Genomic DNA, 15,853 nt, shown 5'->3' on the forward strand with positions numbered 1-15,853 from the left:
GTTCTAGCCCTGCTTCTTTCTGTAGTTCTGTAATTCTTCCCCATGTGCTGGCTTTTTCATTTCATGCCCAGGTCCCATATCCTTCTCCCCACACCAGGCTAAGCACAGATTTTAGGACTTCTCTTTTTATTATACCTGAATGAATGATCAAATATGGAAAGATTCTCTGACTTACTTTACCTGAATTCTAAAATCTGTAAAGCCTTCCTTTTCCAGACCTAATAAGCTCAGAACTAACAAGAAAGACAAAGACAAAATGAAACAAACAAAAAACTTCAAAAGGATCAAGTCAGAAATCTGTGCTAGGTGCAATGGGGCTTTGAAATTTTGTATGAGACATTTGCCAATTTAATAACATACTTAAATGATGTTATTTTACTTCAAAGAAACTAGTCTGTTCCAGAATCTTAAAAAATAAATGTTACAGATCTACACAGACGGAAGTTTTTTAAAAATAGGGACTTTAAATTTTAAAATATGTGTGTATATACATGTATGATATGCATAAAACAAAGTTATACATTTCTTTTTTTTCACAAAAGCATAATTTCATGATTTAGAAAAAAAACACCAATGTAAAACCTGATTTATTTCATTCAAATTCATAATTCTGATAGAAACAAGTGAAATTATTTTTATTTCTTTAAGTAAAACCTCATTTCTAAAACATTCCATCTTACCGTATCGACACAGAGGTAGCATTGTGGAATTCTGGTGTCCTTTATATACAGAAGAAATACTATTGATAATTTAATTAGACTATTGGAAAGAACCTAATTCATGACAAGAGTTGTGACCTAAGCATTACTTCATCCTGGTGTCCCAATCATATTTCCCTCCAACTCTCTCTGCAAAATGGAAATTTTCAGATTTGGATGATGGCCAGTGAAGAAGGCTGTATTTAAGTTTGAAAACATTTAGCTCGGCATAAAGCTGGATGATTCTTCTAAGTTTTGTCTGGTCCTGCATTCAGAGTTTGTGATATGACACCCTCTCTGTTCCTCCCATTCTCCATGGTTCCCAGTCCTAGTATTTCCTGACAGTGAGAGTAAAGGCTTGAAATGAAACAGACTGTGGTTATGTCGCCTCCTTTTCAAGAGCATTGAAACAGATCTGGTTCTCCTGTGTCTTCCTGCCCTGTCTGAAGTATAAAATGCAAGGAAAGGAGGCAGACAACGTGAATGACAGTCAAGATACCACCCAACTCGAGGATTTAATACCGTCTGATGCCTCTTCTGGAGTATATGATTCGCTCTTTCTGGTCATACCTTCTTGTACTGAAGTCATTTTTTCTTTCTGTTGTTTGATTTTCTTTCCTTTTTTAAAATTTTTATTAGAGTATAGTTGCTTTACAATGTTGTGCTAGTTTCTGCTGTACAGCAAAGTGAACCGGCTATATTATACATATATCCCCTCCTTTTTGTATTTCCTTCCCATTTAAGTCACCACAGAGCAGTGAGTAGAGTTCCCTGTGCCATACAGTAGGTTCTCATTAGTTATCTATTTTATATGTAGTAGTGTATATAGGTCAGTCCCAATCTCCCAGTTCATCCCACCCCACCTTGCCCCCCTTGGTGTCCATACATTTTGACCTCATCCCTTAGAAAGTAGCACTTACATATAGGCCTGCATGTCTGTATCTCTGCTTCCTAAATACATCACTTTCTATAAATACCTATTACTTAGGCATCACTATTCTCTCCTCTTCACAGCTTCCAAACCAGATTTCATAGACAATTTTTTTAATAAATAGGTCCACCTGGGAAGTTTTCAAACACCTGTACTTTCAATGTGTTTTTAAATACAACGTCCTCATGTAGAAAGACCGCATAAACTACAAGAAAACACATTTCTAGATGATTTGAATGAAATTTAAGACTTTAATTTCACTTACAAACCACTCAAATAGCATTTATGAGAGCAGTCAGTAGTGTAAGCCTGAACGATTTACAAATCTGCTACCAAACAATGAAACATCATTTTATATAGCAGGTATTGTCAACTTGATAGGGTAAAAATTTAGACACTGACCTTCAAACAAAATTGGAGGTAAATTAAGTGTATCATCATATACTTAACACTTTATATTCTCATCAGTCTTAGCATGGCATTTTGTTTTAAAAAATCTTTTTGGAGAAAGAGGCAACATTACCCCCATTTTCCTGGTTGGAAGAGCAGAGCTCTAGGCCTAACTTGAGTTAGCAAAGGCCTAGCTGCAATTTCAGATCATCTGTCTATAACTACAATACCATTTTCATTAACAAAGGATTTTTCAAATTATGTACATAAGCTCTGAATTTTAGATGTTCTTTTTAAGACATAATCTTGGAAGATATATTCTATTTGAACTCTATTGAAGATGGAGATTTCTGGTTAATGCAACAAGATAGAAGATTCTGTATCGTTTTTAAGATAAATGAAAAACCACTGCACCAAAGCACCAATTAATTAACAATGAACTGAAAAATCCATGCCCTTCTTAAATTCTAATTCAAATTATTTCATTCCATTGACTTAAACTCACTCTGATTTCTACACTAGATTTAACATAAAATCCCATGACGTGATAGTCCCCTTAATTTTCCTTGCAGAGTAATGACTGATATATCTGTCAGCTTTGCAGTTCCTACATACTGCCACCCTATCATTTAAGTGACTTTTCATTGTAAAATGAGGACTGAGCTTTCCAGTCTGTATTAGCCAGTTATTCACAAGCTTATAAATTTCCCTTTGTCTTTCAAGTATTAACTTGCTTCTCTCAGAGGATATCCCATTTCCACCTGGAGACTGGAAGAGTACGTATCACCAACTTCAGTGAAATAGACTCCACCATCACACCACAAACATACACATATGCATATTACATGAGTGCACACACACTTGTATACACATAAATTCGCTTGCAATTTTAAAGGTAAATCAAGCTGGCTACATCAGATGTATGGGACAAGGATGTCAAACTGAATTGCACATATTCTTTACATTCTCTTTGAAAAGTTACTCCAGCCATCTCATTTACCTGATGCCCATTTGCCCATTACATTTACCCAATAGAATTAAAATTAGCTCTGCTCATTTCATATCTTCTAATAAATCTATAGATCTTCTATGATCTGGTAGAGGAAATCCTATTCTACCATGATTTCCAATAGATCACAATGTCCTAACAAAAAATCCAGCTAACAAGTGTGCTAGTTAATTAATTATAACAGTTTGCACTGCCACAGCCTTGAAACTTAACACTTCAGTCTGTAGTACAGCAGCAAGGGTGTGCATGAATATAGAACATTCTCAGCTACAGTTGAGGACTCTGAGGACCTACATTTGCTAAACAAGAAACTGAATGCTTGTGAATGAGAGGTCTTGCTCCCGTCAGTCTGAAGCTGGCCGTATGTCAATACCCTTTATGTTCCTTCTATTTGGTGGAAAGATCTCGAAGCATCTAGCTTCCCAGGATTTCTCTGGAATGTGAAAACGTTGTTGAAAATAAGTGTAGCAGCCTTTCCTCCTAGTACCTTGTTCTAATGCATAAGTAATCGTTCACCCAGTGTTTTCTGATGTGTAGGCTTTGCTGACAGAATAACCAACTACATGTGTCATTTCAGGCACATATAACATTTAAAAAGATGAAAATGCTTAAATTCTCTGCACTATGCTCTCACCCAGTTTCCAAAGTACATCATGGTCTTTATTCAGGAGAAATCATCCACAGTGCCTAGACAGCCGGTAAGCTATATCAACAGAAAATTTAAAATAAAAAGTGTCAGGTATACCAAAATCCCCAAACTCAGACTTAAATGGCGTTGTGTCCCAAGACTAATACTTCTTAGCCGTAGAATTTTCACTAATAAATTATTTTAGAAGATACCATAAAGGCTGAAAATAATCAATGATTTAATTAAATAATTCAAGAAGCAAATATTTTGTAGTATGTTTAAGATCACTTAGATTTATAGATGATAATTTAGATTATATTACTTTTCCAGAAGTAGCACTGATTCATTAGTTCTTACAGTTGTTCTTAATAATGTACGGAAATAATTTATTATACACAAAATATATTCAAGGATTAGTAAATCTGGTCTATATTTTTCAAGTTCTCCTGAAGAGAGCACACACATTCAAAAGGCAATGAAACAGAGTAGACAGAATCATGGGCTTTTTGTTTTCAAATCCAGAATGAAAATTAAAAATCATCTAGGCCTGTTCCTTGTCGTACAACTAAGGAAGCAGAATTCATAAGTGACTTCCCCAAGACGGCCCAGCAAGTGATACAGATCCAGGGTGCCAGTCCAGGACTTTCATGAGCATTTTCCAAAGAAGTCAACTTTGAAAATAATGGGCGACTTGATTTTACAACGTTCATCAGGGAAATCGCTTTTAATATCAGTTTTAGCCAAAGTAATATATTAATACAAAACAGGAAAAAAGTTCCTTTAGGGTCCATTGGAAAGAACCAGCAGTGGGCTCTCAGGATGTTAGCTTGCCCACGTGACCAAACTAAGGATCCAATTCCCCCCTTCCAGTCTGAACAGTTACAGTCAGTGTGAATGGGAGTTATACTTGTCTGGAAGAAGAAAAAGAAGTCTTTGAAGAGAGCATTTGCTACCAATAAAAACAGGATCCTCCAGCCTAGTGATCTACTTTCCTCCCCTTCCCCAACAGAAGACAACTCACTCTGTCCATTTGGCTCCCTGGGGGTGCAATTTTTGTGATCTATTTTCTCACTTTTCACCCCAAGCACACCCCACTTGGACTCACTAAACTGTTTCTAATATAATTTTTTCACCCTTACTCAAAAGTTACTTGCTTGATGTAAGGAAGACTCAGTATTCCATCAATGTGTGGATCCTAACTTGGCTAATACGTGCTCATGCTGTCTAAACAGAGACAGGTGAGAGTCTCTTATGAGTCAGGTCAAGAAATACAGTGCAGAGAAATACAAAATGCACAGGAAGGCAGACAAACCTGCTGAGATGTCAGGAAAAGTCAAGAAAAGATTGCCCCATAGAGTACCCATTACTTAATATGTAATTTTTATTTATAAAACCATCAGCAGCTCCAATTTCCAGGAAATTAACCAACTCATTACTTAAGACCTGGTCAGTTAAGCCCCTCCATCTGCACAAGGAGCTCCTTCATAAGAAATCCCACACTGCTTATGGCACAGTGTATTGTAAAAGGAAACTCTTTCACTTCAGTTCTATTAGTTAAGTCAAGGCACACTATGAAAACTTACCCCTCCTCAGTCCAAAAGAAAAATCAATGAGTGCAACTCAATCTTGTAAGCTCTTCTAAGCACCTCCTCTCTTTTATATTTTTCCTGTTCTAGGTAAATCTTAATCTCAGAGCCCTGAAGTTTCACAAAGAGAGTTCCCTGCCTTTTTTACTTCCATTCCTATTTTTCTCTAGGTCAGAACTTTCTGGAAGCAAATACTACATCTCATACCACGTGACAATAAATCAAATTCATGTATCTTTAATATCAAGCCAGCACCTGTTCTCACCACTTCTGTTTCAGCCTTGTCAATTCACAAGAGCTTTAATATTATCTTAACATTTAGAAATTTCGGAGGACAGAGATTTAAAGAGCCAGTTATCTAGCATGAAGAGATCATAAATGTTCTCTCATTAAACCACATTATCCTATCTGAATTATACACAGAGCTGCTTTTATTCCAGAGACATCTAGGACTCAAGTAGTTACACTGCAAGATTAGTTTAGAGATGAATTTCTTAATGAGCTGACATTGATTACCCAATGTATAAAATTTTGAAAAGATTGAAAATGGGAATAGTTGCTACACTTACCTGTAGGAGGGCCTTCATCCCATCCTTCTGCCCTCTTAATTCGATTTGCTGTGAATCCTAAGCAGATATTGACCCCAACAGCAAAAGTGAACAGGGATATTACCTAAGGGAATAAAGAGCTCAAATTGTCAATGCAGCCAGACAAGCCTAAATCAAATTCCAGGAAGGCAATGCAAATGACTTCAACATCACCACCCAATCTTACAACTTCCCAAAGGCACCATCCAGTGCTGTCTTCATTTTAGAAACAAAAAGAAAATTCAAAATCAGGAAGCAGCTCTGAAAACCAAGGCTTTCCCCTGGCATTCTGTCATTCTCCTACCTGATACAGCTGGCAGGAGTTTCTCCTGGCCATGGCAGAGGGTTCTTGGAAAGCCTTTTGCAGTGTGTTCTGTTTGCCTACACTGAATGCACTGCTTTTTGGGGCTCTGAGTCCAGTCTATTAACTACAAGTAATCCCACCTGGGAGGTTGACAGGCTCCTCTGATTTGTCCACAGCTTGATTTCATCACAGTTTGTTCACAAATCGCAGCTCTGAGCATAAGAAGCTTGAAATATCCCTCTCCTTCTCTCCACCCCCTATCTGTCCCTCCCCTGACACACAGATACTTTCATGTGGTTTCCTCTGGTAACATAAGGGTTTCTTATGTCGCTGTAGCCAATAACACTGCATGTTCATTTTTCTTTCCTGCTAAAAACATGGTTTTAAAAAAAGAAACCAAATGCATTTTATCCGATAAAAATGAAACAGAGCCATAAAAGGGTTTCTACCCACTCTAAGCTTTTAAGGTTTACAATGTAGTTATTCAATGCAGTCAACCTCACGACTTTATTTTTTTTTAAAGGAAAGTTTTATAATTTATAAACCTAATAACTTTCTCTGTCTTGCCTATTTATTTATTTTTCTGGCCGTTTAAAGGACCCTGTCCCTTTTGCCACATTCTCAGCTACTCCCGACTCCTCAAATATTTCTCACGATGAAATCTCCCACGATTGTAACTAAGCACAAGAGATAGCATTATGTTTCCCCATGTTGTTGTTAGAGTTTAGAGAAGTAACTTTTATCAAAATACTGGGAATGCCAACTAAGCAACACAGAGTTCTGCCCGGTGAGGAGGGACAATATAACTTCACATCTCTCTGCCTCCGCCTCCCGAAAAAACTGTCAGCTTGGGTTTTGGGTTTTGGGGGGTTTTTGCTTTTGTTTTTGTGTTTTTGGAGGGGTGTGGGAGCAGCAGGGGTGGCATGGGAAAGCTTTATTAATGATTGAATTGAGGAAGGAAATCTCAATGGCGGCAAGAATTTGGCTGTAAAGAATTGCTTCCCTAGGTTTCTCCCAGATAAATTATCATCTAGCCACCAAACACTGTGCCCTTTGATGCTATCGTGAGCATTAAAGTCTCTTTACTAACCTAGTTGGCAATCAGGAGACTTCTAAAAGAAATCAAGGCCTCAAAAGCTGAGAGGTCTTTAAATACTGTACACTTTTAGGATTCAAATGAGGGAGGAAAGCTTATCTTTGGATTTTCTCTGGCCGGACCCGGTGACCATGGTTCTTACACACAGCATACGTGTGTATGTAAACAAATACGGCGCTTACCATGCAACAAATTACTGAGGAAGCAGTGGCTCAGCTCAAATAAAACCTGATAGCACAAAAGCCAGAACTTGTTTATGGTGGATTGCACATTAGTCCTGGGTTTCATTAGATATTCTAGAATTTAGTAACAGCTAATTGAGCAAAAGAAAAAAACACAGTGCCAAACTTTTAGCTGCCTTTCTAACGTCCTTTTCATTTCACAGTCTTGCAGAGATGGCAGGCTTATGAATTTTTCTATAGACGTCTCTTGCTTTAGTCTGTGTGCCATACTGAAATGATTTGGGGTCCTGCATTTAGCAAGGCTTATGAAAGATGTTAACCCCACGTAAGATTTTTTTTACTCTTTATGTTCAATTTCAAGATGCAGGCTTGCTTTTACAGAGGACAACTCTAAAGCTAAAAGGAAAATATCAAGGCAATCCTGTGACTGCACTGTATGCCACAGTGTTCCAAAGGGGCTCCCCTGCCCTTGCCAACTTCCCCAGCCCTCACCGGAGTCCGGCAGATTTAGAATCTGTCTGACATTTGACGGTAGGAATCCAGCATGAGGACAGTGAAGGCTCCCCTTGAAAAAAAATGAGACTCAGAAGCCAAACATTATCCATTAATTTTTTTTGACATGCAGAGTAGCTGTGCAGGGGGGAAAAGTCTGAAGTGTAATAGCCAGGTTGATCCAGAATTGGCTTCTGAACAGCACTTGTTACCAATTATCTAAGAGGATTGAACTCAGCCATTATTTCTGTTAACCATCTGCCAAAGAACTTTGTCTTCTACCAGGTCATTGTGTGCATGGAATACATTCACACACACACACACAGACACACACACACACACACATGCACACACACACCACATCCAACACAGTTACACAGGATTTTACTAAAAGACATCATTATAAATTAACTGTCAGTAGGATGACCAAAGTCCCTATCTTGGGCATCAAATCAAACACAAAATAACATTACCCCTCATTATCTAAAATTGAGAAAACGAAAAAGCCTGATAACGCATACCGCACGTCCAAAAACTCAACTAAAATGACTGAAATATAAGTCTAAAACCTTCTATAACAAAACCGAATCAAGAAAGTTCACCTGCTCTGGTATTTAAGATTTGGGGTATAAGGTCAACCATGGTTGCGGTCAGTAAACAAGAAAGTGTATGAGAAAGACTAAAATTAACTTTCAGCTTGGTTTATTAATCCAGCCATATTTCAGAGAACACTGCCCCCTGGCAGAAGAGAACCCAAACAAATCTGACAAGTCTAAGGCCCTAAAAATCATTTTGTGGTTCTCAAGTTTTATTGGGTATAAGAATGACCCTGGGAACTTGTTTAAAATGCTGATGCTTATGGTCTAAACCCCAAGATTCTGATTCATTAGCTCCAGGAGGTGGGGAGAAGAAAGGGGGTTTAGGAGCCAGGCAAGAACTGACACAATAGGCTATTCTGATGCAAGCAATGTAAGGACCGCATTCTGATACAAATAATGTAAGAACAGCAGAGCATTAGAATAAATTACTCTGAATCAATTAATTTCTGCCCTGAATGTTGACTTGCTTGATCTAATTCATAATGTAATTTTAATATACCATTAATAGCATTCACTACTAATTGGACATTAAAGTTTCAATCTCAATGACGAACCGTGGCTATTCCTCCATGGGGATCATCTCCAAACTGTAAGCAGCAGAATAGTATTTTATTTACTTTGCTGGTGGTACGAAGCAGCAGTGTGTGTATTGCTTAATTGCAATACAGTAGTTGCATTTATACAAATGCACAGTCCATCTTTTCATGAAATACTTCTGTGAATCCTTGTTCCCAAGCCCTGATTAAGGTAAGAGGGCTTGAGGTTAACAGTGAGATTTGAAAGATCTGTAATTGAGGGTTGTTCTTGCCTCCTGCAGTAATTATGAAGCATTCATGAACGGATTCAAACTTTATCAATGTCCAGCTTCTCATTGTGCAAAATTAACTGCAATCATGGTGGCTTGATTTGACTTAATTCTAGTCCCAGGATACTTCTAAGACTATGGTGTTAGACAGTCACTGACCACTTGATTTTCAGGGGTACCACTTAGCAGTCACTACAGCACATACACCAGGAAAGTAAGAAAACTGCACCCATGTGTATTCTTCCTATCCTATTTTAAAACTCTTTAAGTCTTGTTTTTCAATTCTGCTGTAGTTGAGGACTATTAGAAAATTCAGAATAAAAACCGGACAACAGTCTCTGCAAAGGGGATTTGCCAATCTAAATGGAGCAAAAAATCATGACAGCTAATAGAAAAACAAGCAGGCTCAATCACTCCCACAACCCAGGACTGCCTGTATGTATAAAGTAGACACCACTTAAGAGTTTAAACCACAGAGGCAAAGTTTTACTGGTAATCTATGGTCCCGGGGGGTTTCTCCAGTGGAGAAATAGCATACGCCTATTCAAATGAAAACAGTACTTGTGTTATTACTTATTACACAATTGAAAGCTGAAATCAACACTGTCACCTCTTTCAATGACATCAACTTATATCATAAACTTCTATGCATTACATTTACTCCCAGTGGAATCTGAGCATGAGCCCCTGCACTGGAACACTCTCTGAGAATATGCATTCATTGCACAAATGTTCATTAGCTCCTACTGTGTACCAAGCACTCTTCTGGGCACTAGTTCTATACGAGGAGCCAAATCAAACAGAGTCCCCTGGCTGCATATCAATCAAATAGACACAGAAATAAATGTAAAATTGCAGCTGCGGCAAGCATAGACGTAAAGAAGTCAATTATGTTATGAGAACGTGTAATTCAGGTTTGATGTGGTCAAGAAGGTCACGGAAGTCTCTGAAAAGTGTCAGATGAACCGTGATTTGAGGGATAGAGGGGGGTAACTAGATAAGAGAGGAGAAAAGGATTCTAGGAGGAGCGAACAGGATCCGCAAATGTTGTAGGCTGGAGACACCAGGCATCCACCAGAAGAGAAGACAGCCCGTTTGACTAGTTCAGGGAGATAAAAGGGAGCCTGGAGTGAAATAAGACTGGAGAGGTTAGTAGAGGTCAGTCCATGTGGGGCCTCATCAGTCTTGTAGGGTGGTATAGTCTTTATCCTAAAAGCTTTGGAAAGCCTTTAAAGGGTTTAAGTCGGTGGAAGCTTAATTAGATATGAAGCATTAATCTCTGTACAGTGTGGTTATGAATTGGAGGAAGTCAAATGGATACAGTAGATTAGTTTGGAAATGACAGCAGTAATCCAGACAAAAGACACTGAGTGATATTTTGCACCAAGAAAATTATGGTGTTGGTGGAGAGGCAGAAAACTGGGAGAGTTATAGGAAAAGGACTTGTTAATGCATTGGGTATGGAGGTTGAGGGACAGGCAGGCGTTAAATGTGATGACTCCTGAGTGAATGAATATGCAATGATCTTGATGACCAGTAAAGTCACTTCTTAAATTTTAATGGGATTATAAGAAAGACTTAGAGACATGTATCCATTTGCTAACACTCTAGAATTAAATAGTTAACATAAGGAATCTCGTTAATAGCTTTAAAACGTGTCAGTAGTCTTAAAAATCTTCTAAGGCAGTGGATTTAAAGTAAAGTTATAGTAGACTTGAAAACTTGAAAATACATTTATTCATAATTAAGGTTAAGAAGAATTACCCCCCAGGAAATAACTCAGCTTTGTTCCTAACCATAGCTTATAATAAAACATTTTCAAACTCAAACTCAATTTAAGTTTTTTTTTTTTTTTTTTTTTGGCTACCCTGAAACGTGCATGTAAAAGTCCAGGTGAATGAAAGACGTTTGAGTCTACTTTGCCATGTGGACTGTGTAACATCTGAGCACAAATCGGTGGGTATGTGACTAGAGAAAATTGCTTTACTAAAAGTATCAATACAAGGTTGAAAATGCTCAGCCTTTACCCTCCAGTCTCACATAAGCAGGCTGAGAATCTGTTGCCAACTCCACTTGTAGATAAAGAGATGGAGGTAGGTGACATCTCAAAATGGTAGAATGAGTGACTGAGTTTCTAGAAACCATGCCTCCTAAGCCAGTTTGGTCCTCTTCCCACTATAGTGTGATGTCTCTCTATGAGGCCACACAAGGGCCTCAACTCGACACGTTCAAAACACAGCTACCTCAACAGCCACCCTGCTCTCCAACTTCTTTTCATGGAAACCTTAAAACCACTTTTTGTTCTACAATCCTTTCATCTCTTGTTTCTAATGAGAAACCATGTCTGCAGAGTCTCATTATTAATTACAATTATCACTATCCTTTATCAGAGCCTGCTGAATGCCATTAATACCGAAATTATCTTTCCGTGTGATTACTTTTAGAGTTATCTCTTCATCTTCATTCTTCTGGACACACATTAGAAGTTCATCTCACAACTATTCTTCCTGTGTGCATTCTCTTCCCCCTCCAAACACCATTTCACTGAGGTCTCTCTTATCCAACTTGTAATTCATTTCCTTTCCTTACCCAGAGAGCCCTGCATAAAATACAGGCAAATCTGATGATTTTCCCCCCCAAACTGAAAACCTTCCAGTAGCTTCCTATCACAGCAGTTCTCAAAGTGTGATCCCCAGGAGGGTCAGAATCACCTGAAGACTTGTTAGAAATGCAAATCCTTGGGTCTTACCTAAGAAACTCAGGGGTAGAGCCCAGAATCTATGTTTTAACAAGCCCATCCGGTGATTCTGCTGCAAATTTGAGAACCACTGACCTAGAGGATCAAATCCAAACTGCTTAGCAAGGTGCACAGGACTCTAAATCCAAAATTAAACTCACCAGATTTGGATCCCAGCTCTAGCACTGTTTAACTGTGAGACCTTACATGACCCTTAGGTGAATTACTTCTCCACCTTAAGACTCAGTTTTCTCATCTGTATCCAGCTCATAGGATTCTTAAGAACACTACATGAAATAATCCATGTAAATTGCCTAGCACAATGCCTGACACAGGAGAATGCTAAATAAAGGGTAAGTTTTCTTAATTTGAGAACTATTTGCTATTCCCTGATTAAGCTGTGCTTTCCTACATCTTCGTTCTTTAATATACCTCGTTGTTTTAGCCTAGAATGCTCTTCTCCACCTACTCCCCCTGGCAAACTCCAACATATTCGTGAAGATTCCGGTCAGGTGTTACTCCTCTGTGAAGCACCCCCTGATTTTGCCCTTCCCATGCAGAGCAATGGGCCTCCCATACTGTCTATAATCTCTTTTTAGGCATCTCTATCCCTTGTGGTCCTTCAAATGCAGGGACCAGTCATCCTTGCACTCCACAGAGCTTTGAATATTTCCTGGGATATAACAAACAGACAATAAATGTTTGTCTAATGAAGCACTTGGCATCAAGAAGTTTAAATTGGAACTTGAATTGAACTTGAATTCTTGCTCTCTTACTAACTAGCTGTGTCCCTTTAAGCCCATATTTATTCATCTGTAAAGCAGGATTATTGGGCTAACTCAGTGGTTTGAAACACTTTTTTAAGCATTAAAACCTTATTTTCAAATAAAATCTCAAAATGAATACCAACATCTAAATTTGGAGCTGCTCTAGTGGGAGTGGGAAGCCAGGATCCCATCTAAGCAGCCACCTCCCTTCTCTCTCTGGCACTTTCTCAGAAATGTGGAAATTCAAGCAGTACAATTTGTAAAAACAAACAAAAACAATCAATAAGTAAGTTAATTCCACTACTTAAATACTTTTCTAAACCCTACCCTTTGTTGTAGTATTCCTATACCTACACACACACTAAAATATGACCCAAATTACCCCCAAACCAGATCTTTCATTGATAAATGACAGAAACTCTCACTCTAGTCAGACTCTTCCCCCCAGAAGTCCAAGCTAATTTCCACACTTCTCCTTATGCTGCTTCTCAGCCTTGTCCTCTTTCCACTGGGCTCAGACAAATCTTAGTCAATCCATTCCTTTCCCCAAGGCTCAGCATCTTAACAAGAACCCTCCTCACAACTGCAATACCCACCGTGTTATCCTCAAGAACCTATAGATTCTACCCAAAACATTTATCTCTTGTTCTTTAGTGTTGCCTGTTTTATTTAAGTATTTCCTCTCTCAGCAATAAGAATATAAATCCCCAGAGAGCAGGGGAAAGAAACAACATGGTATAGAGACTCAGAGTCTGGATTCTGGAGTCCAACCAACCTAGGTCTACCACTTTTAAGCATGAGACCTTGCTTAACTTCTCTAAAACTCAGATTTCTTTTAATAAAAATAATAATAGTTCTCATCACACAGGGTTGATATGAAGACCAAATGATATAATACATGTTAAGCAGGTAGGTCAGTACTTGAACATAGGAAACATACAAATATTAGCCATTATTAAATACAGGAGGATAAAGACTGCATCATCTACTATCATGTTCATGTAACCGAAAGTGGGGTCCAGCTGCTCTTTGCTCAAAAGCCAATAAAGAGGCAAGGCTGGTGGAAAGGAAAGTTTGCTTTATTTTGGATGCCAGCACACGGGGGGTGGGGGGAGGTCAGATGCCAGTTCAAAGGCTGACTCCTCCCCACTCCCCGACAATCAGGGGTAAGAGCTTTTATAGACAGAGGGAAGGGGCTACATGCAGAAACAGCACAGTCAGCTCTGACAGTCATCTTGAAATTGGTCACTGGTGGTCTGACCAGCCTCATCTTGATGGTTTTAGGTAGAGTTAATCTTCAGTTCCAGGGTCAGTTTGTCTCCATTTCTTTGAGGCAAATCCTCAGAATTGTGGCAGCTCATGTCATTGCTATAGTCATATCATAATGGTCATCCTGTAGTTAACTTCTTTCACCTGGTGGGGGTTTCAGTATCTATAAGACAGCTCACAGGATATGGCTCAGAATATTTTCTATAGCCCTTGAGAAGGAACTAAAGGTCCTTGACTATGCTTAATGACTAAACTATTATTATTTGGTCTCCTTTGACTGTTTTCCTTTGTTTCTGCTTTTCTCACCTCTCTGACTAAACTTATTCTTTGGCTAAAATCTTTCCACAGACAAAAGACAGGCTGAGGACATGGGGTGCAAGGACCATAGTGTCCTGCTCCGTTTCATTCTCAGTAGGTAGCACAAGGCTGGGCACATAATAGGTGCTTAGTAGTGACAAAGGTTCTAGGAGAATTCCCTTTACTTAGGGAGAGATTACATGTAGGTTTAAGTTAGACATGTTATGAACAACTTTTTTTTTCACATTCTCTCTAACCATAAGAGAAAATGGGCAGCACTTATTTGGAAAAGGGTGCAGTGACTCTGGAGACAGCTTTGAAGGCCCAGGTTTTAACTACAATAATAAAGACCTTCTATTTGAATTGGAAAGTCCCGAGAATTTGAGCTTCAACTCAAGAAAGTTGTTGAACTCAAACCTAAAAGGAAGTTTATACTTGCTAATGGAATGGCATCATCACATGCTTAGAGTACAATGGTACCCTCTCAGGGAGGAAGCAAAACTGCCATTTCTGTGATTCCCCTTGAAATCAAACAACAATTAGTGACATTCAGCAAAGTAGGAATAGAAAGAAACTTCTTCTGCCTGATAAAAGATTTCTTCGAAAAACTCACAGCTAACATCATACTTAACAGTGAAAGACTGAATTCTTTCCCCCTAAGATCAGGAGTAAGACAAGGATGTCTTCTCTCACTAGTTCTATTCAACACTGCACTTCTAGCCAAAGCAATTAGGCAAGAAAAACAAACAAAAGGCATTTAACTTGGAAAGGAACAAAGAAAACTATCTCTAGTCACAAATGACATAAACTTGTACATAGAAAATCCTAATGAATCTGTTTAAAAAATATTAGAACTAATAACTGAATTCAGGAAGATGGCATGATACAAGCTAAATATTAAAAATCAGTTGTATTTTTGTACACTAGCAATGGGCAATCTAAAATGAAATTGAGAAAGCAGCTGCATTTACAATAGTATCAAGAAGTCTAAAATACTTAGTAATCAATTTAACAAAGGAAGTGTGAGACTTGTATTCTGAAAACCAGACAGCATAATTGAAATATATTATAGAAGACCTAAATAAATGGGAAGACAATCATGTTCATGGATTGAAAAACATTATTGTCAAGATGGCAAGAAAGTGAAAAGATGGTCCACAGAACGGGGGAAAAATTGCAAATTATATATCCGACAAGGGTCTAGTATCCAGAATATGTAAATAATTCTTACAACTCAGCAATAAAAAGACACATAGCCCAATTTTTTAAATGTTCAGAGGATTAGAATAGACATTTCTAGAAAGAAGATATATAAATGGACAATAAGGACATGAAAAGATCCTCAATATCATTAGTCATTTGGGAAATGCAAATCAAAACTACAATGAAATATATACTACTTCACACCCACCAGGATGGCTGAAATTAAAAAGACAGAAAATAATAAGTATTAGGAAGGATGTGGAAAAATTGGAA

At 38.2% G+C, this 15,853-nt stretch overlaps 1 protein-coding gene across 1 annotated transcript in view; it reads right to left on the reverse strand.

Moving 5' to 3' along the window:
* ENPP2 (ectonucleotide pyrophosphatase/phosphodiesterase 2) overlaps positions 1-15,853 on the reverse strand; it is a gene marked incomplete at both ends in the record, with an annotated part of 105,832 nt that overhangs the window by 67,432 nt on the left and 22,547 nt on the right. Inside the window, 1 exon segment of the mRNA XM_079722734.1 lies at positions 5,812-5,914. Within this exon segment, the coding sequence (XP_079578860.1) occupies positions 5,812-5,914 (103 nt within the window).

The sequence above is a fragment of the Hyperoodon ampullatus genome, assembly GCF_949752795.1.
Source record: "Hyperoodon ampullatus genome assembly, chromosome: 17".
NCBI lineage: Eukaryota > Metazoa > Chordata > Mammalia > Artiodactyla > Ziphiidae > Hyperoodon > Hyperoodon ampullatus.